Source organism: Podarcis melisellensis, assembly GCF_964234715.1.
Source record: "Podarcis melisellensis genome assembly, chromosome: 9".
NCBI lineage: Eukaryota > Metazoa > Chordata > Lepidosauria > Squamata > Lacertidae > Podarcis > Podarcis melisellensis.
In genome coordinates this window covers 53,823,775-53,851,481 of record NC_138541.1, presented here as the reverse complement: position 1 = coordinate 53,851,481, position 27,707 = coordinate 53,823,775, and the positions used below count along the sequence as shown (strand labels likewise).

Below are 27,707 nucleotides of genomic sequence, written 5' to 3'. Positions count from 1 at the left end.
GGTGCATGCCCACATCAGAACTTGATGAAATGATAGTGCAGTGCAGGTTGACAAAGTAGGCAGGAGAATTGCAGGCATAGCAGAACCTCAGTGAACACTTGGATCATTTATGCACAAAATGCATTATCACTGGCCTGTGACAGCTTTGTATTTAAATAAAAACCACAGGGATGTATGTACTTTATTCTGGACTGCTGTTAACAGAGGGTTTTTTTCTGTTTTCTGATTTTTTTAATCAGCTGTCCAAAAAAACACAGGTCTATATAACCAAAATAAGTTTATATAACTGCAGTCCTAAACTAGGTAAAGGTAAAGGGACCCCTGACCATTAGGTCCAGTCGTGGCCGACTCTGGGGTTGTGGTGCTCATCTCGCTTTATTGGCCAAGGGATCTGGCATCCAGCTTCCGGGTCATGTGGCCAGCATGACTAAGCTGCTTCTGGCGAACCAGAGCAGCACATGGAAACGCCATTTACCTTCCCGCCAGAGCAGTACCTATTTATCTACTTGCACTTTGATGTGCTTTGGAACTGCTAGGTTGGCAGTTAGGCAGTCCTAAACTACCTAGCAGTAAATCCTATTGGATTCAGTGAGGCTTACTCCTAAATCATTGGGGTTAGGATTGCCTCAATTATGAAACAATAGATCTTCTGTAATGGAAATAAGCATTCTTTTGATACTACTTATTGCCTGAAATGGAATAGTTTGGTGGAGGCAAATCAGTCAATACCAGTGATGGTATATCCTACCTATCTCAGTCTTGAATGGGTTAGACGTTTGTAGGGCTTTTATAACCAAATGAAGGTGAGTAGGACCGAACTTGTAATATCTTGATGATTTCTGAACTGAGGTGGTTAGTTTCAGGACACCCCCACCCCCCAAATCTTTAAAGATTTGTATTAAATGCATGCTGGTGAGATGAGGATTAGTGATGTGGCCTCACTGTTCATGTTTTGAAATATGAGGAACAAAATATGGATTTGCGTTATTTCTGTGGGTTTAGAAGTAGTTTCAGTTCTTCATTTGTTATCCATTGTGCTTATGTCATTTCCCATTTGTATAGTACATACAGTCCTTTTAGTCTCTGATCAAATCTACTTAATTATAGGAAATTTGCCACTTCCTGTTTCTATTATTATTATTATTATTAACAAAATGTAACAGTGGGATTCCCCATTTCTAAAGGACAGAAATGTTTGATATAGCCCATTTTATATGGAAATATAACATACACATGAGAAACATAGGTTTGCAATTGGGTAAAGACATATGCAGGGTCCTAAAACATAATGATTTATTATATTGCCATTTGATTGCAATTTTAAAAAATCAGTTGAAAACATATACAGAACAAGTCGTTCTGGGAGAGCCTATTAAAACTGTTTGAATTATGAAAGTAGATTTTTAGAATTATTTCCTCCAATTTCATCAATTTGGATAATTAGGCCTGGTCCTAGTTTATCTTAAATATTACTGTATGTGCAAATAATTGTTATACTAGTGACATCTCAGTGGTTAACACTGCAGTTATGTCCCTTATTGTAAACTGTGTTTCAGACAATTACCCTTAGCTAAATATTTTCTTAAAAGGTCATACTTAGTACAACTTTGAAGGAGTTTTAAGGTTTTTTTATCTTTAAAGCACAATAAAAACATACTGAGTGCCAGACCTTTCAGTATTATAAAGACCTAACACTTTATCTAGAATATAAGCACTATCAATATTTTTATACTGTTAGCCTTAGAGGTCCAATAGTGCAGAAGTTCATTGAGTATTATATGTGTATCATTGCTAACTAGGGTTCTTTGCTTACAAGGTTTTGCAAAACCTTTTCAAGCTCTGCTCAGGATGGACTCCAATTAGTATTCATCATGTCTAATGCTGTTAACTGCCCTGGGATATAGGCTATGAAAGGCAGCATATAAATGCTCTAAATAAATAACTATAGGTAAGCAAGAAAGGATTCACAACAGACCAAAAAAGAGAAGAAAAGAGGGGGAAAGAGCTGGAGTCTTTGACTTTTTGAACTTTTACATGTTTAAGAGATTATACTTGCACTGGGCAAGAGTGTAAGTTTCTTTGCCTAATTTTGTCTACATTTCCCTGCTACGAGGAACATTAAAGCAGCTGAACAAATCATTATTAACTTGTTTAAAAGTTTGAAATGAACAGTAGTAAAGTAGTAAGTCTCAACTTTCAGGAGGGATATGAAGGAGAATAAAGATGTTAAAAGTGACACAGAAATTCTGACTTGGAAAACAACAAGGTGAAATTGCAGGAATGATGGAAGAGTTCTTAACAAAACAATTACAATGTTAAAAACAAGTAAAACAATAAAGCTGCTTCAATCAAAGCAGAATTGTGTGAAGTTCCTGTTTTCTTAAGCCACACTTTCATATGATGTCCAATTTGGGAAAATGTCCAGATGTCCCTCCAAACCAAGTTATCAAACCAAGATCATCTCTCCTATTTTGTTTTATAGATTTGTTTTAAGAGATTTTTTATCTGTTCGAAGGCAGCCAAATAGCACCATTAACAAAAATATTACAAACACCAATTGTATGATTATATTGTTGGAATCTGTTCTGAGACCTTATGATGAAGGTTGGAGAATAAATCTTATGAATGAATGAATGAATGAATGAATGAATAAGATAAATAGTTGTCAGATAACGGGCAGATAGAATAGCTATTGCCAGTTTGCTCTTCACTGTGACATGTGTCTTAGAAGTTAAGTCCAAGGATCAAATGCTGCCATCCATAACTATCATGTTCTCAGGACTCTTCCAAGGCCACACCACCCCTGTCCTGCTTTATGCCCCTCTTGCATATTTCTGCCCGGTTACAGTGTGTTATTAGACTGTGATAATGCCTCCCTCTTGTCTGTATGGAGGATGATGTGTGCATACAAATCTCCAACTCGTACATGGTTGAAATGCAGCCTTTGGTACAAATGTAAGAGTCATAACTATTGCTCTGTCTGCTTTTGCCACAAACTCCACCTATTATTATTATTATTGCCTCTTTTCCTGCCCAACACTGACATGAGGTTGGATATGAGGGAATGTGGCCTTGGGCTGAAAAAAGTTCCTCATTCCTGACTATTATAGTTGTCACAGCATGACATTTTTTGGACTCCAAAGAATATTCTAGAAACTTGCTGGTCTTGTACCCAGCACTGAACAGTTCCAGATCACATTTAGCCACCACAGATTCCCTGCTGAGGTGAGAGAGACATCACTTCTGCCTTCTCTCTTGATGGAAGCCTTTCATGAATATCTGTGGGTGAGACAGGAATGTTGCTGAGTTCCATGGAATTCCTTTCTCTCTGCACAATGGTGGACCAAATGCTTGAGAGCTGTGATGTTTCACATGAAGCCTTATAGGCACTTTTTCTTAGACAAGTGATTAATAGAATGCTGTATTTATAAAAATGCTTATTAATGCAGCATTTGTCAAAAATGTGTGAGAGAATAAGATGGTGACTCTGTTGTTAAAGCGCTTAATTGTAAACGAGTAGGGTTTTTTTTTAGTGAACATACAGGTCCTTGTAGTGAAAGATGTTTGATATTGCAATGGATCAGATGCTGCAATTGATTGTGCTGTTCATTTAAAAAAAAAATATTTTGAGTGGTGTACTTTTTATTGTTTGAATTGGTGATGTCTTTTGGCTAAGCAATAAAAGACATGACAGGCCAAGACCCAGAACTAGATATCAACAATCTCATTTCATGATGATTAAGCCAGTATTGCAATATGAGGAGCTCTAATGATTTCAAACTTTGATGATCAAGAACCATTGTTTATTTTCAGTCTAGTTCAGTTGATAATACCACTAGGTTTTGCTTTTCTCACCTTAGTGGGCTAGCTTCTGAATATATTTGCTGTGCCAGGACTGTAGCGGACTGTGCAGGACTGTAGCGGTTGGAAAAGCTGTAAATTCTTCATCTGTAAGCTGTTAAAGCTGTGGAAGTTGAGAGTATATCCCACTGAAGTGTCATAAGTTTGAGACAGTAATAACTGTGGATTGCATCCAACCAAGTCCTATTCAGAGTAGACCTATAAAAATTACTGGGGCTATGTTAGTCATGTTCATTCATTTCTGTGGACCTATTCTGAGTAGGGCTAACACTAGATATAACCATATGTAAAGGAGCTGTAGTGCAAAGCACATGCAAAAGACTCCAGTCAAATAACTGGCAATCTTTAGCACTACGTATTCAGACCTGCATCATGATCTGTAGAATTTGTGGGAATGAAGTTTTGATACCAGTTATTGCTGGTGCAAATAAGCCTTTTCAGGGACTGTTTGAAACAAGAGGGGGGAACCTGGTTTTTCCACTAGCTTTGTTACTGTTGTCAAATATAGTAAAAGTAATCTTTCAGGTTACCATAGTTCATTAATTTATAATTAGATTTATCTTCTGCATTTTCTCCAAGGAGCATGAAGTTTTTAAGTTCGTCACAGTGCTTATTTGTTAGTATTCAGATGTTTAATAAATGCTATCTTTAAAAATTAAGTACTAGTAAGTAGTAAGGAAAAATTAACAAGATTCAAACATTCATTAGTGAGCATTTGAATCTTAGGCCAACAAAATAAGATATTTTTAAACATGAATGTGGTGTATTACATCTATGCCAATCCCACTAATGCTGTTATTTTGCTTACTTTAAAATGGCTGGTAGTGGGAACATGTAGAATATTATTGTAGCATTCCTGTAGCATTCTGCCTACCAGCTTGTCCCATTCTACATTTTTCTGTAGCGGGTTGTTGAATAATATTATAAATCTAAAGTTCTCACAAAAGAAATTACAAATTCAATTTGAAATTAAAGTAAAAGTTTTTAAACATTACTAGTTTTGAAGAACTGGAGTACTGCTTTATTCATATTCTTGTCAAGGTATCAGTTACATTATAAGGATATTTGTTATGTTATAGAAAATAATTTTGTTGTAGATTTTAAGAAATATATATTTAGTTTAAAAAGTTATACATTGTTTCATTCCATCTCCAATAATTCTGTAGATCAGACATTGGCCTGGTTCACATGGGTGGCATGGCAGCTGGTGCCCCCTGGTTCACATCTAGCTCTCTCACCAACCAGAGGATAATGAGGTAACCTTCTGTATTGTGTTGTTATGATAGGTCTGGTGCAAGGCAAGGCATAAACTGTGCTATAGAGCAGAGCTGTATTGCTTCAGCAAATGTCAATCTGAGATCTGGCCCTATGTAGAAATAGCAGCTGCATTCCTGTTACTAGTCCCACCCTCACTTTTCATGTAAAGGACTCTAGCCTGCTCCATCAGTAAACAGTAAGCCCACAACTTACGTAGGGGTTATGTTCTGGGGATTGCACCTAAATCCCAAATCATGTACAATCAAAACACATTGGGTTCAGTGGTGGATGAGATTCCCAAAGTCATTTCCTCTGAAACTCCACCCTCTTTTAATTTTTTGCTGTGCATGTAAAGCTGAATGCACACAAGTTGAATGCATGTATGTTCAGCTCACTGCAGTACATCTTCCAGCTGGAAGACACTGGTAGTGCATGCTTATCTGATGGAAGTGCTTTCTGGGGCTGCTCTTGTGTGCCCTCCCTCTTCGGCTTCAGAGTGTTCAGTCTCAAACAAGTAGGGGAATCCAATTGACGTCTTGCGCCTCTAAAAATGGACCTGTGTTAAGAGAGCATAGTTGCAAGGCTTTCAGGATTTCCACATCTGGGGAAGCATTTTATTAACAATCTGTTTTATGGTTGCGTAGGATATCCTGTTTAATTTGGCTTTCATTTAGCATGGGGCTCAGAGCCAAAGAACTTCACAGCATTTTTGTGCAGTTTGGGACACTGTGGCCTGGTATATGTGTTATGCAGTAGTTCCCCAAACTGCATGACAAATAGAGTTTTGACACTGAGGAATACTTTTCAAAAATAATTCATAACATGGCATAAGGGTTTGCAGTTCAAAACAAAATAAAAAACCAGAATCCCACTGAGCCCAAAGGAGCTCTTTGTAATCTGGCCATTGTTTGTTAATAACTGAGAGACTGGCAACACAGTACATTCACTTAGAAGTACTGTATCATTGTATTCAGTAAGGGTTATTCCCAGGTCAGGGTGCATAGGAGTTCCACTATATGAAAGATAGTTTTTAACTCAATTTTGTGTGTGTGTGTGTGTGTGTGTAATCGTTGTTTTTAAAAAATGAGTATGCTTCTTAATAAAGATCTGTTTTGCAATTTGCAAAATCTAGAGTGTCTTCGCTAGAAGTCTTACTATAAAGGAAACCCCAAGAGAGGATACTATTAGAAAATGTTAGAGGGGGGATTTGAATACAAAGAAAGAATGGTTGTATATTTCAGTCTGTTTGAACTTCTTTGTACTTCTTGAACTTGAGAGACACATTGTGTGCTTTATGGATCCCACATAAATGTAACAGAATTTTATGTTCTTGTTAGAGGTGTTGAGCATCAGATGCCAACTTTGTTCATAGGGGTCAGGAATGTCACCTTATGCATGACCTTGGAAGAAAGCATGGTTTGTTTCATTATTAGGTTATTAGGCATAAACGGAAACTTAATCCGTATATGATATTTAAAGTAGTACATCCTGGCAAAATTCAAGGTGCTACCTGAAAAATCTGTTATTTGCAGCAAAAGTTATCACCATATACTGAAAAATCTAAGGGGTCTTTCTTGGTATCAGAATGGACGAAGACGCTGAGGGTAGCTGTTATAACCAAGCTGACTGGTCTAATACATAGGCAAGAAGGAATAACAACTTGGTGCTTTATGATTATGTAAGTTGTCATCTGGTATTTACAATGAACTATATTTGAGTATTTTATATTTTTACATTTAAAAAATACTAAGTTCTCTTCAGTGGGTATCTTTGAATGGTCGCTGTTCTTCTTATGTCAGCTTTTATTAGAGCCATTCAGCTTGGCTAAATCAACTTTGTCAGGTCTATTAGAATGCTATTCAGTTGCTCATTTTATGTAGACTATCAGACTGAAATTATTGGCTACTATTGTTTGTTTTGTTTACTCTAGTCATTCTAGCTTAAGTTTTCAGTGTATTCATAAGCACCAAAAATATTCTAATGACTCCTTGTATTTTATTTCTATGACTTAAAAATTGTATTAAAAATAAATATCTAAACTGTTTAATGTGTGACCTCAATACAAGCTATGTGAACAAACCAGATTTGCAAACAAGTGCTCTAAAGTTACTAGCACTCACAAACAAAAATACTGGTTTTACTCCCTATGCATTCTTGTATCAGTTTTTGAGGTCAACAGAAAAAAAAATAAGTCAATGGTTGTAAAACCCCCCCTTTTGGTTGTCTAGAAGTGGTTCTTATGTGTCACAGGTGACTATAAGCATAGTATAAATGCATAAAGTAAAAGTATTGGGCAAAATTTAACATTAGATGAGTAGGGATGGATGGAACAGTCATAATCCAGTTCATGTCCCTTGAACACGAGTAGTCTAGTAAGTCTGTTCCTTTGAATGGCCATGCAGATTTATTTGGCTCTTTTTTTCCTTTAAAAAAACCAGTTACAGCTGTTTAGAGCAGCTAGAAAGTGTGGTGCTTGCTACACTCATTGATAAGATATGAGTAAAAAGCTCCTGGAAGAGGCAGCACATTATGATGTGCCACCATTTCCTGGGTGATTCTACAGCACAAAGATGGTTACCTGCCTTGCAGTAATGAGTGCATAAAACATAATTTATTTCTGAAGACTCAAGCACCAAAAAAAAAAAAAAAATGTTCTGAAACCCACAAGTATAAAGAGGTAAACTGTATAGTGCATGATGGCCAACCAAATTATGGTTTTTACTCTTATCATTTGCTTGATAACTAAAACTTGCTCTAATATTTTGTGTCTTGCCTGGTGTTATATAGTGGCCATATCTCCTTAAAAGTATTACCCTACCCACATGGCGTTTACAGGTGCACATGTACCTGCAGAGAATTTCCCTGGCACGCACAGGCCCCCTCCCCAGGATATATGCCATCCCTTAAAGTTCCCTCATTATTAAAATTTGGTTGCACTAGAGATCATTTCATTTCATTCTTTATTTCATCTATTATACAGAGAAATGGAAAGAATCATCTGTATTATATGTGTACCTGTTCAAGGAGGGGGTGTTGGGGGGAAGTTTGATATGAATGAGGAGGAACAGGTTTGCAATGGAACCCCAGAAGGTTAGTGAAACATTTTAGTATCATAATACCTTTATTAACTGAATATCACTAAGCAATGAGCTATCTTATAAGTTTCACATAATTCTTCCCTGGTTTGAAGTTCAATAGAGGCGAGGGAGGGAAGAAGAGAGAAAGATATTCCTAATAAGAAACATGGCATAAGCCTCTTCTGTAATGTATGCATCTGTAATGTGACTTTCTTAAGAAAACTCAGGAAGCTGCTTGAAGACTGTAAGTTTGTGCAGTTCAGAATATCTGACTTACATATCTATATTCTGTCCTATACCAGCAACATAATTTTCCTCTGCTCATTCTGCTCTGCATAAGTCACATGGTCTCTTTTCTTTAACATCTAGTCTATTAATGTTTGTTTTTAATTTCAGAAGTCTTTCTAAGCGTTTTTTAAACATTCTCTTCCACCCTCCCTGTCCCTGGTTATAAGCATAGGTCAGGATTCAAAGAACTGTGAAAATAGCTTCATGTGCCCAGAATGGTTTTGGATTTGTTTCCCAGACAGCAGCCATGTCTCCCCCTTAAAGCCTAATGGTAAACCACATTTGAAATTAAAAGGGAGCTTTCTGCTCAAAATGGAGAGGGAAGCTTAAAAATCCCATTAGGTTAGCACAACCCCTAGAATAAAAAGTCTAGGCATTGTAAGTGAGAGTAAAACACAGTGTTAAAGACTACCAGTACTGGATGCAATACTTGCGTCATTTATTATCCCCCACCCCGGACTTGTGTAATGTTTGGCAGAATATTCGTATTTTCAAAAGTTTAAAAACACAAGCTTCATGTTACAACGTCCGCAGTCTAGATTTCAAAAGACTTCTTTGCGCATTTTAGTGGATACTCTGCCCAAAAGAAGAAGAAGAAGAAGAAAAACAATTCAAATGGCAGATAAGGGTTTAACCACCTTCACAGGAAAAGTAGGTCAATAGGACACTAGGCTATTAGGCCAGAAAGACACAAGCAGGTTCTCTGAGTCATGCTTCACTTTGCTTTTCCTCCACACTCCTTCTTCTGGCAGATTGCTTTTCTTTGTATTTAGTTCTTGCTCTTTTTAGTTACTTTTAAAAACAAGTAATCATTATTGTTTGTGTAGCTCTACTGGCAAGAGGATATATTAATCTTCTAAAAGAAAGTTCCATGTTCTCTCAGTATGATTTGCTTCTTGGAAATGATCTAAAAATACCAGTTAGGAGGGAGGGAGTTCTACAACTGAAGAAGCTTTTCCAGGACTCCTTTCAGCTGATAGGGGAAGAGAATGGAATGGCCAGAACAAGGGCAGTATTTCCTGCTTGGAAATAGGCAGTGAGTGGGATGGAGGAGGAGAATTGAATGTAGAGATATTTTCCCCAGTTCCCAAGATCTTGGACTGTTTTGCATTTTGAGAGCAGCAAAACGTTTAAACCTCTGGAGTAATATATTAGTCTGTATGTTTGAGGGATTTTCTTTTGCATCCTGCCTATTCTGGAGAACCAATGTGTTAATGTAATGTTGGGGTTTAGAACAGAAGATGCATGTGGCATGTCTACATTCTTTTGGGCAACAGGAACAAAATAAGCCTGTGCTAGCTTGTGCTGTGCAGATACCAATATTGCAGTTGCGGTCATTGACAGTGTGAAGTTAACAATTGTTGGTTAAGCACTGTACCGATTGCATGAGTACACCAGCATGCACCCAGTAGTTTATTTCTTTATTTAAATATTTATAAATTGCAATTTCATAGATAATATAAAGCAGCATACAAAATAAAGACAATGCTACAGTAAGAACAGTTAAATCATGGATAGCATATCAGTAAGAACTGACTGGTAAGGAAAATCATATTGCAATTATTTGAACATACTTTTTGAAATTTATTTAAATATCATTAAACTGCACTTTCATAGAAAGTATAACATATATAATATTAATGATACATTACAGTATTAAGCTGCATGCTGAATGTGTGTGGCTGCAGACATAGTCTAACACAGGCTTCCTCAAACTTGGCCCTCCAGATGTTTTGAGACTACAATTCCCTTCATCCCTGACCACTGATCCTGCTAGCTAGGGATCATGGGAGTTGTAAGCCAAAAACATCTGGAGGGCCGAGTTTGAGGATGCCTGGTCTAACATGCAAATGTTCCAACATTAGTTGATCATTTTTGTAGGGAATTTCTTGGCAGAGATCTGTGCTTTGTAAATAGATGTAGCAATATAAAACTATCCAGCAGTTGGAGGCAGTTTTGGTATGAAGAAACAAAGAAACAAATTTGGGAACATTGGTGAAGAAGTAAGCATTCAGATATAAGTACAGTAAAATAATAGTAACAATTATGATACAACACCTCCAGAGCTATGGGTGGAATCCAAAGATTGTAAGATTGGACAATGTTCTTGCACAACCAGTCATTAGATTTACAGTACATTGTCCCTGCTGTGTCTCTGAATAGCTTCTCTGGGTGGGGAGGGGAAATTGCCGCAAACCTGCTCAGCATATTTGGAATTAAGGAAGCAATACTTTACATGGTTGTCTGGGAGTAATTCCCATTGAATTTAATAGGGTTTGCTTCAGAATAGACGTATAGAATTACTTTGTAACTCACATAGAATGACAGAACTGTATATGGCTAGTAATGGAATTCATGTAGTTGACAGCTCTGGTCAGAGAAGATTAAAGTGTAGCTGCTAAATGACTTTTCTCATCACAGATGAATGTCTGTTTTCTTACATCAAGCTATTACAGTGTACATATATATATATATTTCTGTTCCTGTACTTAAATTAAAAAGTGGCTACTTATTACATGAAAAAAACAATTAGGTGCAGAATCCTAATACTATTATCTTTCTTTTTCTCTTTAACAGTACTGAATTAAGATATTAATGATCTTCTGCAGAGAATACATTTTGAAGGCTCTTCCCAAGTTGCTCCTTCTGGAACCTGTCATTTAGAACATTGCCATTTATCATCCAGAAAAGTATAAACGGTAAAAACCCATTGGATTATACTCAGATAATTAGGGTAGAGAACCAAAAAGCACAGGCCTATATATTGGTAGCAATCCAAAGAACTATGCTCATCATTTTAAGGGCTTTGACATTGCCAGACAATAGGACAATTTGCTTTTGACAGTGCCCTCAGTTTCAAATACGGTTTGCCATGTGGAGTTGGGGCAGGGAGCTGATGTTCAAGAGACACAATCCCAAAGCTTTTTGGGCACATGGAACTAGTTGCATGGTTCTTTGGATTCTGGCTATTGTTCCTTTTGGTGGCAGTAGGGAATTTCATTCAGGAAAAATAAGAGAGTGACATTACATTTCTTTCTTTTTCTATTCTCTTACAGTGCAGACGTACAAATGTCTACCACAAGACTAAAGTGTGATATGTTATGTTCTTTACCATAAGCACCCATAAAATGAGCTCCATTGCAGACAGGTATGCTGCGATTGAGTTTTGTAAATTATTTTTTATTTGTGCATTATTAATGGTTGCACATGGTTTAAAACAGAATTTCAAAGAAGGCCGTTGATGTTACAGTATCTCTTTATAACAGGAGAGGTGAACCTGCAGCTGTCAAGCTGCTTTAGGTGGACTGCGAATCGCCAGGTGTCTCCTCTCCCTTTTGTGCAACCCCATTGCTAGCAAGTCATTGCATGCAAATGCTCAGCAAGCAGGAAGGAGCACTAAGACCTCCTAGCAATGTCACTGCACCAGAGGATAAACAGGTGCCTTTGAAAAGTAAGGAAATGAGGCAGTGAGGCTTTCCTTTCCTCCTAGCCCAGCGCCACAGTGGAGAGGAGTTACATCTCTACTGGTTGTTGAAAAAGTGTGTGTGTGTGTGTGTGTGTGTGTGTGAGAGAGAGAGAGAGAGAGAGAGAGAGAGAGAGAGAGAGAGAGAGAGAGAGAGAGAGATTGAGAGCACCTACCTGTATGTTCCTGACTGTGTGGCTGCCTGCTTGTCTGGATGTATGCAGTACGTGTGTGCATGCATGTAAATGTACATTGATCTCAGCCTCTGTTGGCTTGCAGCCCTTGGAGTGGTGGTTATGAGTGTGATCCTTAGACCAGAAAGGTTATCTACCCCTCCTTTAGATCATAACAGACTTCATTAGCTGTTTGCTATGAATGACTTGATTTAATGGTAATGCACAGTTGCAAAGATCCAATGAGGATGTTTCAATATTTCTTCCTAAATTGTATCTGTGGGTACAGTAGAAAAGGTAATGTTCACAAAATTTATTTTACTTCATATCGAAACCAATCTTATAAATACCAGTTTTTTTAAGATCGATATAATTAGTAATTATGAATCAAGTATATTTTATCATGTGCAGACTGAACATGCTTATCAATATAAGGCTGTTCTTAACATTGTGACTGCTCTCTGAGACTTGTTTTTTTTTCTTGTAGAGATGATGGTAGCATTTTTGATGGTCTCGTGGAAGAAGATGACAAGGATAAAGCGAAGAGGTATGTTTTTTGAGGTAGCTAGCACCAACCATTTTTCCTTTGGTTAGGATGTATATAAACTGTGCATTGAAATGGGACTTTACGTATAGGGCAGTTTGCACACAATGCTAAGCCATGGTTCAGTGTTATAAAGATGAGCCTCAGCAAGCCTAGGTAAAGCCAACTTCAAACCATGGGGTTTTCCCTTGTTGTGAGCCAGGAGCCCTGATTTGCATAGAATGCAAAGGTTCTTTGAAACTCAATTTAAAATTCTCCTGGCTGCACAGGAGAGAGTATTGGGGAGTGAATAGGAGAGCATATGAGACTAATGCTTTGTTTGGACTTGCTGAGGCTTGACTAAGTAAATAGTTTAGAACAGGGAAAGAGAACCTGTGACCTTCCAGCTGTTATTGAACTTAATCTCTCATCAGCCTCAGCCAGCATTGCTCATGATGACTGGTGATGAGAACTGTAGTTCAATGACATCTGGAGGGCCACTTCTGGTTTTGTATTACATCTGGACCAGCGCATAGATTGCACAGATTATATCAGGAAGCCAGTGAAAAGCCCTATATCCAGTGGCCTAAAGTATGCACAATGCCCTTAGTCCTTGCATACATTGCCAGGCATGTGGTCAGCTGTCTTATCTGACAATGGGGAAGGGGGAAGAGAAGGGAGGATGGATTCAAAGGATCTCTTTTCTCCTCACCCACCCTCTTAACAAGTGATCAAGTGGATTAATTAAAGTTTGTTCAAGGGAAGATACCAACACATAGTCCCTTGCTGAGTGCAAGGATCACTGCATGGGGATCTTGGTTTTTTTGGCTTGGAGACAGTATTAAAATATTGCAATAAAATATTAACATATTTATGTACTGCAAAGATATAAGACTCTTCAATTTTCAATTTTTAGTTTTTCTTTTAATTTTATCAGGCATCCAAATAAGTCCAAGAGTCTTGACTGGCAATTGACCTATTGAAAAGCTACTGTAATATGCTTAAGACAAAAGCTTAGATTCAAACAGCAGTAAAACTTGTTTCACAGGCTAAGGGCTTGGGTCTTCCCCCACCCCTTTTTTTTCTTTTAGCAATAGCCTATCAAGGCCGCATAACTATTGAAAGTGGAGGAAGAGTAGTGGAGTTTTAAAAAATTCTACTGGGCATGCTCAAGCACTTGTTTTTGCCAAAAGTAGTTATTTGGATTCCACCCAAAAGGTGTTTAAAGATATTTAAACACATCACTAATGTTTCCATGTATAGGGCTCCAAAATGGAATACTAAAGTTGCAGTCCCTAACCCTGCTCACTTGGGAGTAAGTTCCATTGAATTTAATAGAACTTCTGAGTTGGCATGATTAGAATTGTGCTGAAAGTATTTCTATGGCTAGTTTTGCCAAATGTTTCCTCCTCCTCACATTTGAAATGAGCATATTTTATTGACCATTGTAAGTTACAGTACATTCTGTTGTATCCACTGCTTCCAGGGCTTCCATTCCCTCTTCTTCTCTTGCTTGCCCCCAACCCTCCAGCTGTTCAGGAGCTGGAGGGGATAGGAGAGGAAAGGGAAATCCTGTTATGCAGATGGAAGCCCCTTGTGCTGACAGAACTGTAGCATTGGACACAGCCTCCTAACCCCTAAGAAATTGCATAAAACTTTCCCCCTGGAATTTTCATAATTGTGTGTGTATGCTTTTTTTTAAGGGTGTCAAGAAACAAGTCTGAAAAGAAACGCAGAGATCAGTTTAATGTACTCATCAAAGAACTGGGATCCATGCTTCCGGGCAATGCTCGGAAGATGGACAAATCTACTGTACTGCAGAAGAGCATTGATTTCTTACAGAAGCACAAAGGTAATTTGGGAATGTCCCAAGAAATTTGTGAAACAAATTTTGTTGAATTCTTGATACTTAAGTATATATGAGTTGGAATGGTCCATAATTCATAGCTAGTTTTAGTCTGTCTGCCTGGTGGTATTGGTGCTATATTTGCCGGGACAGGGTGGTGGCAAGGTTGAAGGGAGCCCTGGATTGGTGGTGCCAGCAACCCGGTAAGGGTGTGTGTGCACATGTGAGCCTCTGTGAACCCAGAACTCTCCTAGCTTTCCCCTGACCTATCTCTGTCCTGTTAAATGCAGCACCACAACTGGTAGTGTGCTGCTGCTCTGCTCTCTCCATCATGCAGTTCTGGTGATGAGTAAATGCTTCTTTTCTCAATCTTTTTGATGACCTCTCTGCATCTTGGTCCATTAAGGTAGACTGTTTCAATGAATACAGTTCTCTCACTTGGTCTCTATCTTTTTTGTTTTTGTAACAGGCATGTTTAATGACTGGGCTGGTGCAGTTAATGAATGATAGTTTCCAATGGGATGGGGAAAATAACCTGTGGCGCTATTCCCCTCCCCCTTTTGTTCAAGTTGGCATCCAAAGTTGGGTGTGTGCATTACAAGTGTGCGCATAATTTTCCTTTCCTTTTGCAGAGATCACTGCCCAATCAGATGCCAGTGAAATCCGACAGGACTGGAAACCCACATTCCTTAGTAATGAAGAATTCACTCAGTTAATGTTAGAGGTAACTTAATTATTTTCATTGTAAAATGTGTGAGTATTCTGTCATTGTAAGTATTGCTTTGTGATGTCGTGCGGTATATTTTCAGCTTTGTATTGTAATTAAAATGCACTTTCCCTAATATTCAGTTAAAATATGTGCAAAACAGATTCAAAAGATGCATGTGGAGAATGCTGCTTCCAGGGGGTTATTGGGGGACCAGTTACTTAAAATATTCTGTACCTTTGAAACTTAATTTACCCTTAATTTTGAACCCCAGTTTGATGATGCCTTTGACCTTTAATTCCTAAATGGTTTGGGTCCAAAGTAAATTGAACACTACCTACCTCCATGTAATACTGCTTGTCTGTTTAGAAATTTAGAAGGGTCTTTGCTTTCCATCCCACCATTATCTGTAGCTGTAGTCATGTTGGGTGGTATGTGGAGCCAGGCCTTCTCTGGCACAGTGGCACTTAAACTTTGACACCACACTGGGAGACATGCTTAGCCTGTTCTCTTCCCACCTTCTGAAAGACGGTGAAGACCATTGTTGTCCATTGGGCATTATATAGCAATGAGTTTAGTGCCTTGGTTTTGTTCTCCTGCTGTTTTGTGTTGAATTGATTTGAAACAATTTGTATCAAATTTGCAATTGGTATTTTAACGTTTTCTTTTGTATTTTAAGTTTCGTGAGCATTTTGGCTTAGGAGCAACATCACAATGTACTTAGCATAATGTGCATTTCCCCAGGTTTGAGAGCGCGCCCCATGAATTGATTGTCAGATAGTGTTCAGTTCCATTGTTCAGGGTGCTGGTGCAGGGAGGTTTAAGATTTTGAGATCAATTAAGAAGTTAGTCCTGGCTTTTTTTTGTATGTAAATCAAATTGTACAATGCCCTGTTTGTCTCCTTTTAACTGTCTCTTCTGTTTAATTTCAGGCTCTTGATGGTTTTTTCTTAGCAATCATGACAGATGGAAGTATAATATATGTATCAGAAAGTGTAACCCCCTTACTTGAACACTTGCCAGTAAGTACGATCTGCTTACAGGAAGATATCAGATTTATTTGGTCACTGGATGGACACTTTACCATGTGCCATTCTAGATTCTGGAGCTCAAATAGTATAATATCTTTTTAAAGACTTCATATTTTCTTCCATTAAAGCAGCCTTAGTCCTGTTTCATGTATAAGGCACTTCAGTGGGTGAATCAGGAGCATCAGACATTTTTCTCTGCTCATATACACACAGCCATCACAGTATGCACATTCATTGACCCCTGATGTAATTGGTATATGAAAATAGCACACATATGCCTGTGCACGATCTTCCTTCCATATAGCCTATTTCTCGCTTATCGAAGGGCATAAGCATTTTGTTTTTATCTTGCCCTAAGAAATTTATTTTTATTCTTGCACTAAGAAATTGAGACAATTACAGATGAGTCTACCGTTGTGTAGATTTGGTTTATAATATTTGCAGACTTGGTTTCCTCTAAGGAGGAATGGGACTTGAACAATCCTGCACATTGAGGTTTTTACCCACAATTGCTGTGCATATGGTAAAACTTTTCCTTTTGTTCAAACTGTTGGAATGCAATAGATAATTTTGCTGATTTTACTATTGCTGGTTTTCTGCTTGAATTTGATGAGAGGTGTGTGTGTATATATATTGTAAAAGCATTAATTTAAAGTGGGATCCATAACTAATCTCTGCTCATGTCTTGTGCAAACAGACAGAACTGCTTTTCTGCGCACACAAGACATCTCTGGATTGCACACAAAATCAAGTAGGATCAGCATCAAAATATTGCAGGGTGTCCTCACTTTCTAACAGGATTGCTTCTCTTCAGGGTTTCTGTCAGCTAATTACACCCCTTTCCCAGATATTGTAAGTTGTAGTAAGCTTAAGCAGAGTATTCCCCCCCAGTTTCCTACCTTTTGCAATCGATTCTCAATATCCCATGGCTGCTTAGAATGCTGAGTCCTCATTCTAAGGTTGCTTCCTTAGGTTAAAACATATACTTCATTACTGCAATGTACCTCGATTCTCAAAAGACAAGAGAGTGTCTTTTATACTTTGGATAGGATTATAGCAACGTTTGTTCACTGCATCTGAAATTAGGGCAATCCAGCTTTTTATTGTTGTAGAAATATTTGGAAATGATGTATTTAATCAGGATTATGTGTTACAAGCGGCATAATATTTTTCTCCCTGACAGCTGTGTTAGTTACTTTGCATTCAAAAGTGACATTTCACAAGATTACATTTTCATTTCATTTCTCTCTCTCTTTTAGTCTGACCTTGTGGATCAGAGTATATTTAATTTTGTCCCGGAGGGGGAGCATTCAGAGGTTTATAAAATACTGTCTACTCATCTGTTGGAAAGTGATTCGTTGACCCCAGAATATTTAAAATGTAAGTTGCACTGTTGAATTATCTCTCAGAAGAAACTCCTGAACACTTCAACATGTTAAAATACAGAGAAAATATAATCACTGATTTATTCTGTTAAACTAAGAGTTACCTGAAATCTTTTTCACATACCAGGTATATGAAAAGGCTAACACTATATTTATATTTATAATATTTATATTCATATTATTTATATTTATATTTATATTTATATTTATATATTTATATTTATATTTATATTTATATTTATATTTATACAGGAGGTAAGGAACCAAGAATTGTTTCAACTGTGGCCAGCAACTGCTGCATTTTAGCAGTATTATTGTTATAATTATTTATTGAATTTATGTACCGCCCTATACTCAGAGGTCTCAGGGTGGTTCACAGAACAAAATCAAAATATAAAACTACAAAATACATAATCAAAATAAAAACAACAACCCAATAACCTTCCCCCCCAAAAACCCCCCGCATTTTAAAAGGGCATAGGATCCTGACAACATTTAAAGTGAGACAATTAACAAACCTGGACAAGAACCACTTGCTGGAAAACCATGATCACAGAAATGTCTGCAGAAATTTCTGTCAATATATAAAATGAATGTAAATTGTAACTGATCACTGCATTGCAGAATGCATGTGGTCAGTGTTCCAGTGGCCACCCATGTCCTTATCGATGATACTCTCCCATGCCTTCTGCCATTCTCTCTCCCACTTAGTTCCCCCTTCAGGTTTTTTGAGGGGGAGGGGCTCTCACCCTCTTAGAGTTGTTTTTCTGAATATTTTTTGCACATCTGCAAATCTTCAGTTCCCACAGGCTTACTGATACTTCCTTCTTAAATGTAACTGATGCAATATTGGAGAGCCACACTCAACTCTGAGCTTTGAAAATTGAAGGAGTACTGGGATGTGGACTGTCTGCAGCTGGGATGTTGACAGAAGCCTGCTTAACTTTCTTAAATATTTGTCACTCATAGTTTGATAAACCATGGTGTGATGATCATTATCCACAATTTTATTTTATATTGCTCACAATACTTTTGGGGAGTGGGGCAGCACAGGGTAGATACATATTTTAAGGCTGCAACCCTAGATATACCTAACTGGGATTAATCCACTTAGGCTCCTTTGGGAGGGAGGGTGGATATAAATAAATAAATAAATAAACAAACTCAATGTGCCTTACTTCTGAGTAGACATGTAAATATTATATTCTAAATGTGTAGGATCTTAGATTCAAACCTAGTTGAAAAATATTGTGGTAGCAGGGCAGGAAAAGGCTGGATGCACTGAAGAACTACTCCCATGTAAGGAATGTAAGATGGCGCATTGTTAAGGCTATGTTTAAGATAGCTTCTTCCATTGTTTTGCACATTTTACTCAAGAATATCAGCTTGTAAGGTTTTGATGTTCATTTTGATATTCCCTTATGTGTGTTTTGTTCTTCTAGCAAAAAACCAAGAAGAGTTCTGTTGCCATATGCTCCGAGGGACAATAGACCCCAAAGAGCCACCTACATATGAATATGTAAAATTTATAGGAAACTTCAAGTCATTGAGTAACAGTAAGTTACAGTATTTTTTAAAAGTGTTTTAGATTACAACTAACTTGTGAAACGTTACAAGAAATAGGAAAAATAATGTACCTCTTTTTTTTAAGGAAACTGGCACTGGATTACATTTAAATGATGATAGTGTAAATTTACAGCATGTCTGTTGACAGAAACTAGGGAAGTGTAGCAACTTCTAGTGCAGGCACCCCCAAACTCGGCCCTCCAGCTGTTTTGGGACTACAATTCCCATCATCCCTGACCACTGGTCCTGTTAGCTAGGGATGATGGGAATTGTAGTCCCAAAACAGCTGGAAGACCGAGTTTGCATGCCTGTTCTAGTGAGTCATGAATCCCAAACCTTAGAGAGATTCTTGGCTGCTTTGGGCAAAGTGTGATCTGCATGTGACACCCAAGTCGAAGCAGAATTCCCCAAGTGCCTAATGGCACCTCAGTGATTCAGATACTTTAAAAAGCTGCAAACAAGTGTCTGCAGAAAGTGAAACTATTGTCTTTAAGCTCTAAGGAAGACAACGGGGGGGGGGGGGAGGAGAGGGGCTAATTGATGTCTGTATTTTAAGGAAAACTCTTGGACCAGGACGGAGGGAAAGCTTGTTCAGAACTGTCAGTTTTTAATCAGAGGAATTATTTTGTCAGCACTCTTCAATCCCAGTATTTGAGGGGAGGGATGTTGCTGAATAATATAATATATACATTTTCTCTGTTTCGTTTCTTGCTCTTTTGCAAGTTCTGTTCTGCAGTGCAGCAAACATCAGAAAGAGTTCTGTTAGGCTTCGGAGGTGTCCTTCCCTTTCCCGCTTTTTTCCTATTGTCCAACTTACATCTTTAGCACTTTCATTCTGTTTGATTACTCGTGCTTTTCAATTTATTTCCAGTTATTGTTAGTAGCCCCTCATTCTATTTTGATTTTATTTGCTGGTATTTCAAGGGTTTTTGTTCTGTTTAGCAGAGTGCAGTGTTATGCCCCTTCCCCTTATAGTTCAGGGTCTAAGGACTTTGCTTCTGTGTGACTGTATGTAGTTTTTTTAAAAATTCACTTGGATCTGAAGGAAGGGCAGGATATAAAAACTCTGAGATAAGTGAAACAGGTTGAGTGATTTTTACTTTCTTTTTATATCAGCTTAGGCAGTATTAATGTTCTTAAATGAAATATTTTAAGAATGTAGTTTAATTTTTTTCCTCCCAGGTGATTTTTTAAACACTTTGTTTCATAGGATCATTAATTATATGTTTGATTTTATAAGTCATTCTTAGAAATAATAGTAATTTTCTTCTCTTCCTCCTGTCCTTAGTGTCTAACTCTGCGCATAATGGTTATGAAGGAACCATTCAGCGATCACATAGGCCTTCTTATGAAGACAGAGTTTGTTTTGTAGCTACAGTCAGGTTAGCTACACCTCAGTTTATCAAGGTATGTTTAGATTGTCATCTCTTCAAAATCTATGATATTTGCTTTTCTTTTGTATTTTTCTTAATCAAAACATTTATTGTTTAATGAACAATCATTTAAGTAACCATACTCCAATCCAGGAAGGGCAATCTGCTCCAGGATGCAGGTGTTCTTGTATGAATTGCCTCCTAGATTGGGTCTTGTGCTGTTAAAAAAAAGGTCTGTAGCCAGCTTCTGTAACTGCATTGCACATATGTTAGATCAGGCTCAAGCATGCATCCCCAGAGGATGATTTGAGCTGTTAGTTAACAACCTGCCTGCAGTACTAAGAAGACTCAATCAAGTTCTCCTCATTGCCGTAGCTGACGTTCAGTGCCTTTCCTACAGGAATTTTGAAACGTGTCCTTCTGTGGTGCAAATTTAGATTTGCTGAAGGCTTCATTGTAAAGAACTTCCTCTTTTAGAAAGGCTATATACCATGTGAATTGCTAGTAAAAAAAATTAGCACAACTGACTCCCGTATCAATTCTCAGATGTCAAAAAGAAATAGGGGAGTTCTGAGAGTGATGGTTCCTCTGGTGGTTCCTTGCACAGAATGCTGAACTTGCCATTCTCACACTGGTAAAATAAGCATAGTACGGGTTGGTCTGTAGTGGCAAGTTGCTTGAATTACTCCTCTTCCAAGCAGCAGTGAAACAGCAAAATAAGAAATATTTTGCATGTTACATTCACGTCAATTTATATGTATGTTTGGAAGTCTGGATTTCATAAGAGTTTTCACATTAGAGTAGAGCAGTTCTGAGAGACTTACGTTTTTTTATTTTTTAGGAAATGAGCACTGTTGAAGAACCCAATGAAGAGTTCACCTCTAGACATAGCTTAGAATGGAAGTTCCTTTTCTTGGATCACAGGTGCCATTTCTTACAATGTAGTACTAAGCGGTAGCACTCTGTTACCGTTAGTGGTCACTAATCCTCATTGGCTGTTTATAGCAAGAAATGAATTTTACTTTTTACTGAATACGTTTCTATGTAATTATAAGCACAATTTTCTGCTTAAAAAGTGTGACTAATTTTTGTTCTATTCTGAGAAATAAAATAACGACTCTTATGTCATTATCCAGGGCACCACCAATAATAGGTTATTTACCATTTGAAGTGTTGGGGACATCAGGCTATGATTATTATCATGTTGATGACCTAGAAAACCTGGCAAAATGTCATGAGCACTGTAAGTAAATGTCATAATTTTATGTAAACCATACTAATATAGAATTGGTAACTTTTGGTGATGTATACAAACTAGTTACAGTGGTACCTCTGTTCCCGAATATCTCCACTGACGAACGTTTCAGAACCCGAACGCCAAAAACCGGAAGTAAATGCTTCTGTTTTTGAACGAGCCTCAGAAGTTGAACAGCTTCCGCTACGTGTTTTTCCATTTTCTCAGTGCAATTTGCACACTGCACTTTGTGCCTTGGTTTTCGAACATTTCGAAAATCGAGCGGTCTTCCGGAACGGATTACGTTCAAGAACCGCGGTACCACTGTATCTATATTTGAAAATCTTTTAACTAGGGCTAAAATACTTGTAATTTTATGTTCTAAAATTTTTTTAATCACAAAATAGTGCTTAAACAAAAATAGCACTTAAGCGCAATTTAAATAATTGCTTAATAATAATAATAATAAATTGCACACTCAGAATTATAACTTTCCTGTGTACTGGGCTAGGTTTTGCCCACTAGTGTGGCTAGAACATTGCGCTATCTGAAGTGTGGAAAATCAATTTCAGTTGTGCATGTAACTAATAGATAAGAATAATGATTGGTGACATCAGGAGCTACCATTCTGGAAGCATTCATAGTAGTTCTCGGGTTGCTTTCCATTCTCTCCTTGTATAATATGTTCCACAGCTTTTAAAAATAAATTATTTTTGTATTTGGGATATTAGAATCAAATGAAGAAAGTTTTGTGTTGGTTTAAAGAAGTGATGTAGATGTTTAAATGCACATTCTGGAAGTGGCATTTTCTGAAGCAGAACCTTTTTTTAACATTGTTTTTAGTAATGCAATATGGAAAAGGGAAATCCTGCTATTACAGATTCCTCACAAAGGGTCAACAATGGATTTGGTTGCAGACTCATTACTATATCACTTACCATCAGTGGAATTCTAGACCAGAGTTCATCGTATGTACACACACAGTAGTAAGGTAATAGAATTCTGCATAATTTTTATTAGTTTTTGCAACAGATTTTTCAGCTATATTTTAGTACTTCTCCCAGCTGACTAAGAAGTCATCAGAGTCTTCTGAGTTAATCACATGTAAAACCATATCAATGCATTAATGCATCCATGTTATTTTTCAAATGCATTTAAATAATGTATATAAAATGTTTGCTACCATTCTGTTAAGATGAACGGACATACTAATATCCTGATATGTTGGGTTATTTGTTGGTAGTTATGCAGAGGTTCGAGCAGAAAGGCGGCGTGAACTTGGTATTGAAGAGTCTCTACCAGAAATAGCTGCAGATAAAGTAAGTTTTCCACCATCATCTTATATTGGTTCTGTTCATTGCTATAGCTTAAAAAAAAGAATACTTAAAAAATTGGCTTGTAGGGTTTGCAGTGCCTGCACTTCAGCAGGTGTTAATAATCTACCCACTCAGAGCTAGTCATTCTTTCATTTAAATTACCTAGTGATAATCTTGCTAATTATTTTGTGTGTGATGAACCAGCCAAAACATTTTTATTGTTTTAGAGTCAAGACTCTGGTTCTGAGAATCATATAAGCACAGTAAGCCTCAAAGAAGCTTTGGAGAGATTTGATCACAGCCCTACACCTTCTTCGGCCTCCAGGAGTTCAAGGAAATCTTCTCACACTGCAGTTTCAGACCCTTCTTGTGAGTGCACAAAATCAAAACCTGTTCTATAGAAGGTTATTGACTTTGGGGCCTTGTGACTTTAAAATGAATGCTGTTCATGATAATTGTAGCCTGAGGATATTATCAGTTCTACAGAGAGAGTTATTAATCTGGTGTGGAATAAATCTCAATTTTTACCTAACCAATTGGAATAAAGGCTGTTTTGAATATGCAGTGCTATCATTTTATTGTGATGAACTTGCCTAAGTACATCTGGGCAAACTCAGAATGGTGATGATGAATAAAAGTATCCCTCTTCAATTTTATATTTGCTGGGGCATCAGCAACGCCAACGAAGATGACAATGGATACTAGCACTCCTCCAAGGCAAAATTTATCCACTCTTGAAAAGTCTGCACAAAGGAGGGCATCGCTTGGTAATCAGGTAATTCTTTAGAAAATAGCAACTCATATTTATCTGTTAAGGCTTGTGAACGTTAGAGTTTTTTTGCTTAAAATACAAACAATACAATAAATAAATAAATAAATGCTTTCAGTTAGTCACCTAGTTTGGAAACATCCTTTTTAAAGCTTTCAGTTGACTGCTTGAGAATGTCACTATCCTGAATGTGTCCACCATGTGCGCAGTTCTGCTCTCAAGCAGTCAACTGAGAGCTTTTCATTAAGTGTCATCTGGCTTTTTAAAAATAATGGAGAGTTTTGCTATGAATAGAAATTAGCTTTCAAATAGTGTGGGGTGCACTGGTGCTCCTGCATGAGTAGAACCATCTTCCCCTTCATCTCCAGTTTACCCCCAAAATCTGCTCCAGAGGGTAGGTATTATGGATTGTATTCAGTAATGCACCAGTGTCATTCCACTGTATCAACAAAACACCCATTTCCTCTCATTCTTGTGTGCCCCACAAATATGCTTCAGAAGGTCCTCCATCCCTCCAGAACTGATTTTAAGGGTGCAAGGGGGTCCTGAAGGGGAAGAGGAAACTCTGCTGCATACACAGAACTCTCTTGTGTCACCAGAGCTGCTGCTTTGGATACGTCCCACTATGTGTTTGTAAAATTTGTGTCCTTTTAAAGTACTGCTGTGTTTCATGTCTTTTGTCTAAAATGTGAGCATTAGCTCAGTGAATGCATTTGGAAATGCTTACGAAGTCTATTTGTTCCACAAAAACAAAAGAGAATAACACTCTGAGGCTTCTGCTGTAGATTGTTAATCTTTGTCTTCCTGTTTGGGGTGTATAACACTTGCATTTGGCTTTTTATATGTGCGTATGTTCATGTGGGCAAATCATAGTTTAAAAAATGGAAACCAGCAAGTGATGTAAGGTGGTCCAAACTCTTTCTAGCTACCCCGTTTCTTCTCAGGTAGTTAGGGAAGAAAGGAAGATTACATTTGGGCTTGTCATTTTAAAACCTCCTCCTCTATTCTATCTGCCTCCAAAATACCTATTTGATTTGATAATTATGGTATGTATATTTCTTTTTAAATCCTAGTCTTTAAATTCACAATCTATTGGACAACCTTTAGCGCAGCCAATGATGTCCCAGCCTGCATCTTTACAGATTCAGCAAGGCATGTCTCAGGTACTAATTAAATCTGAATGTGTATTAAAGCAGTTAATTTGTATTAAAGCAAGTAATTGCATTTTGATCCTTTAATGGATCTTCGTTCGATCTAGAATTCAGTTTTTGAAGTTGGGTGCGTTGGAAGTAATGTCCCCTGCTATTAGCAGGTCCCATTACCTGACTTTTGGTTCTGCAGGTCCTGTTTTCTCTTTGTCTAAGATTTTTCTAAATTGGTCAGCATCCTCAGTACTTTTTTAAAAAAATTCAATTTATGACTTTAAGCTAAATACAGATAATTACTTCCATACTCACAGAGTTGATAGAATTTTTTGTAGTGGTTAATTACTTTTCCTATGGTATGTTTGCTACTGATTCAAATCTTTCTTGTGTTTTTCTTCAATGTTGCTTTGTAGCCTATGCTTCAGTTTTCTGCTCAGTTAGGAGCTATGCAGCACTTAAAGGACCAATTGGAGCAAAGAACACGAATGATAGAAGCAAACATTCATCGGCAACAAGAAGAACTGCGTAAGATTCAGGAACAACTCCAAATGGTCCATGGGCAAGGACTTCAGGTTGGTTAAAGCGGATCAGATACTGACATAGCTAGTGATTCTACACTTAAAATCTCTCTCTCTCTCTCTCTCTCTCTCTGTGTGTGTGTGTGTGTGTATTTGTATGTGTGATATACAGATTAACACTGATGTTTTGCATGCTCGAATACAAAATTCTTGATAAAAGACACCATTGTTATTGATAATAAAAAATGTTGTCTAGTAGCACCTTATAGACCAACTAAGTTTGTTCTGGTATAAGCTTTGTGTGTACGCACTCTTCTTCAGATACCATTATAACTTCATTATTAAGTTATTAATTCAGGAGATTTGTACTTTGCATTTTGACTGAAGTTCTTAAAGGAGCTTACAACATTAAGAAAATACAATGAGTATATTTTGATTAGTTGGTTCTATAGATAAAATATTTCCTGCAAAAGCATATCTTTAATGTTATAGAACTTAATTTGATCAACCGTTTCACTGGAATCCTAGATGTTCATATCAGTTACTAATAAGGGCCATGTGATATAACTGCAAGTTCTGTCACTAGTAAAATAAAATACAAATACAGGTTACAGTAGTTTAGTTGTAGGTAGGGTTTTCCCCTTTACCAGATTAACAGTATAATCTTATGCATGCTTACTCAGAAATAAGACTTGCTGAATTCAATTTTATTACTCCCAGGTAAGTGAGTATAGAATTCAGTCTAAGCCTCATATGCCCATTAGAACACTATTATTAGACAAAATGATAGTGTATATAATTTTCACCTCTCAGATAGGGAATTCATTGACCTTTAAACAAACAATGGTTTATGTGTTCTGAATGCTCACTAGTATTTTAAGCACTGGCATGTATTCTTTTTCTTCTGAAAGATGTTCTTGCAGCAGTCAACTCCTGGATTAAACTTTGGTTCTGTTCAGCTGACTCCTGGAAACCCATCAAATATTCAGCAGATTACACCAATAAATATGCAAGGTCAAGTTGTTCAAACTAATCAAATCCAAGGTGGCATGAACACTGGGCATATTGGTGCTCAACACATGATACAGCAACAGCCTTTGCAAAGTACTACCCAACAGGTAATGCCACACTTGAAGATAATATTTAGTTATGTGCCATTGTTTCTTAAACGCAGCCTTTGTATCTTTATGTTGCTATGAGAGAGTGCTCCTTTGGTAGATGTTATTTATTCTTCAAGCACTCACTTCTACTAGCCTAGCCTTTGAGGGTAGGGAAGGGCTTAGAGTCAGGAAAGTGTGACTCATATGTCAAAACCAACTTTAGGAAGTATATTGGTGGATTGAGTGGGTTGTTGCAAAAACAACAACAACAACAACAACAACCACCTGTCCCACACTTTGTTTAATATAGGAAAAAAGCAAGACGTGACTGGACTAGGAAGCTAGACTGTGACAATCCAGGAAGCTAGAGAATTCAGATTATTGGTGGATCAATTTTTTGGCCATTCAGAAGTGAACAATTTGTCATTGCACAAAGGAAGATAGGAAGGAAATGAATGTTCAAGGGCAAACAGAATTTGCGGAGCTGTTGCCATGGTGCAAGGATTAATAGACAAGTCAACATTTACTTTTGTTGCGCATAGTGCCATCTAGTGGGTGTAAAAATAAGTTGCATCAGGAGGAAGAGGTGTTGCTCCCCAGCCCCTATTTTTTCTCTTTTTGGGAGGCTGTTTCTGCCTCTATAGACAGCAATTCAGGAAGATATTTCAGCTGTAACAATAGCCACAACCAAAATATCGGGAGATCTGATTTTTCAGAAATGGCTGAAGCATTAATTACTTTAACCATCCACTCTATTAATCATGGCCTTTAAACAAATTCTAATTGGAACTGTTCCTTGTCTAAAGTGTGTTCAGTTGTAAATTCCATATCAACTTTGTCAATGGTAAGCTTCCCTAGCATAATAATTAGGCCGAAACAAAGTGAACCACGTAACTGACAGCTCGCATCCTGATTTTGATAATTGTGGGCTATCTTTTTCACTTCAAACCATGCATTTAAGATTCCTTTGTCTTGTCTGTGCATGCACATCTGTGTGCGTGTATGTCTACCCATTTGACTTCCTGTGTGTGTACACGCACCTGATTGGCCGCCTGCCTGTGTTTAAGAGACAGTGG

The 27,707-nt window shown here is 37.5% G+C and overlaps 1 protein-coding gene across 7 annotated transcripts in view; it reads left to right on the top strand.

The window, feature by feature from the left end:
- The window catches only part of CLOCK (clock circadian regulator), a 39,295-nt gene that overhangs the window by 3,135 nt on the left and 8,453 nt on the right, over nt 1-27,707 (top strand). For 3 of the 7 annotated variants that reach the window (XM_081924427.1, XM_081924428.1, XM_081924426.1), the window contains exons 2-20: nt 6,651-6,796; nt 11,061-11,182; nt 11,540-11,631; nt 12,607-12,666; nt 14,346-14,494; nt 15,121-15,212; nt 16,127-16,216; nt 17,485-17,605; nt 19,053-19,166; nt 20,465-20,583; nt 21,391-21,473; nt 21,686-21,792; nt 22,627-22,774; nt 23,027-23,102; nt 23,327-23,468; nt 23,774-23,874; nt 24,942-25,031; nt 25,427-25,585; nt 26,443-26,649. In XM_081924427.1, the coding sequence (XP_081780553.1) occupies nt 11,585-11,631; nt 12,607-12,666; nt 14,346-14,494; nt 15,121-15,212; nt 16,127-16,216; nt 17,485-17,605; nt 19,053-19,166; nt 20,465-20,583; nt 21,391-21,473; nt 21,686-21,792; nt 22,627-22,774; nt 23,027-23,102; nt 23,327-23,468; nt 23,774-23,874; nt 24,942-25,031; nt 25,427-25,585; nt 26,443-26,649 (1,905 nt within the window). In that variant the 5' untranslated portion in view covers nt 6,651-6,796; nt 11,061-11,182; nt 11,540-11,584. Of the gene's footprint in view, nt 1-5,027; nt 5,118-6,650; nt 6,797-11,060; nt 11,183-11,539; nt 11,632-12,606; nt 12,667-14,345; nt 14,495-15,120; nt 15,213-16,126; nt 16,217-17,484; nt 17,606-19,052; nt 19,167-20,464; nt 20,584-21,390; nt 21,474-21,685; nt 21,793-22,626; nt 22,775-23,026; nt 23,103-23,326; nt 23,469-23,773; nt 23,875-24,941; nt 25,032-25,426; nt 25,586-26,442; nt 26,650-27,707 lie in introns of all 7 variants that reach the window. The other 4 variants (XM_081924429.1, XM_081924430.1, XM_081924424.1 and 1 more) reach the window with 2 other exon arrangements.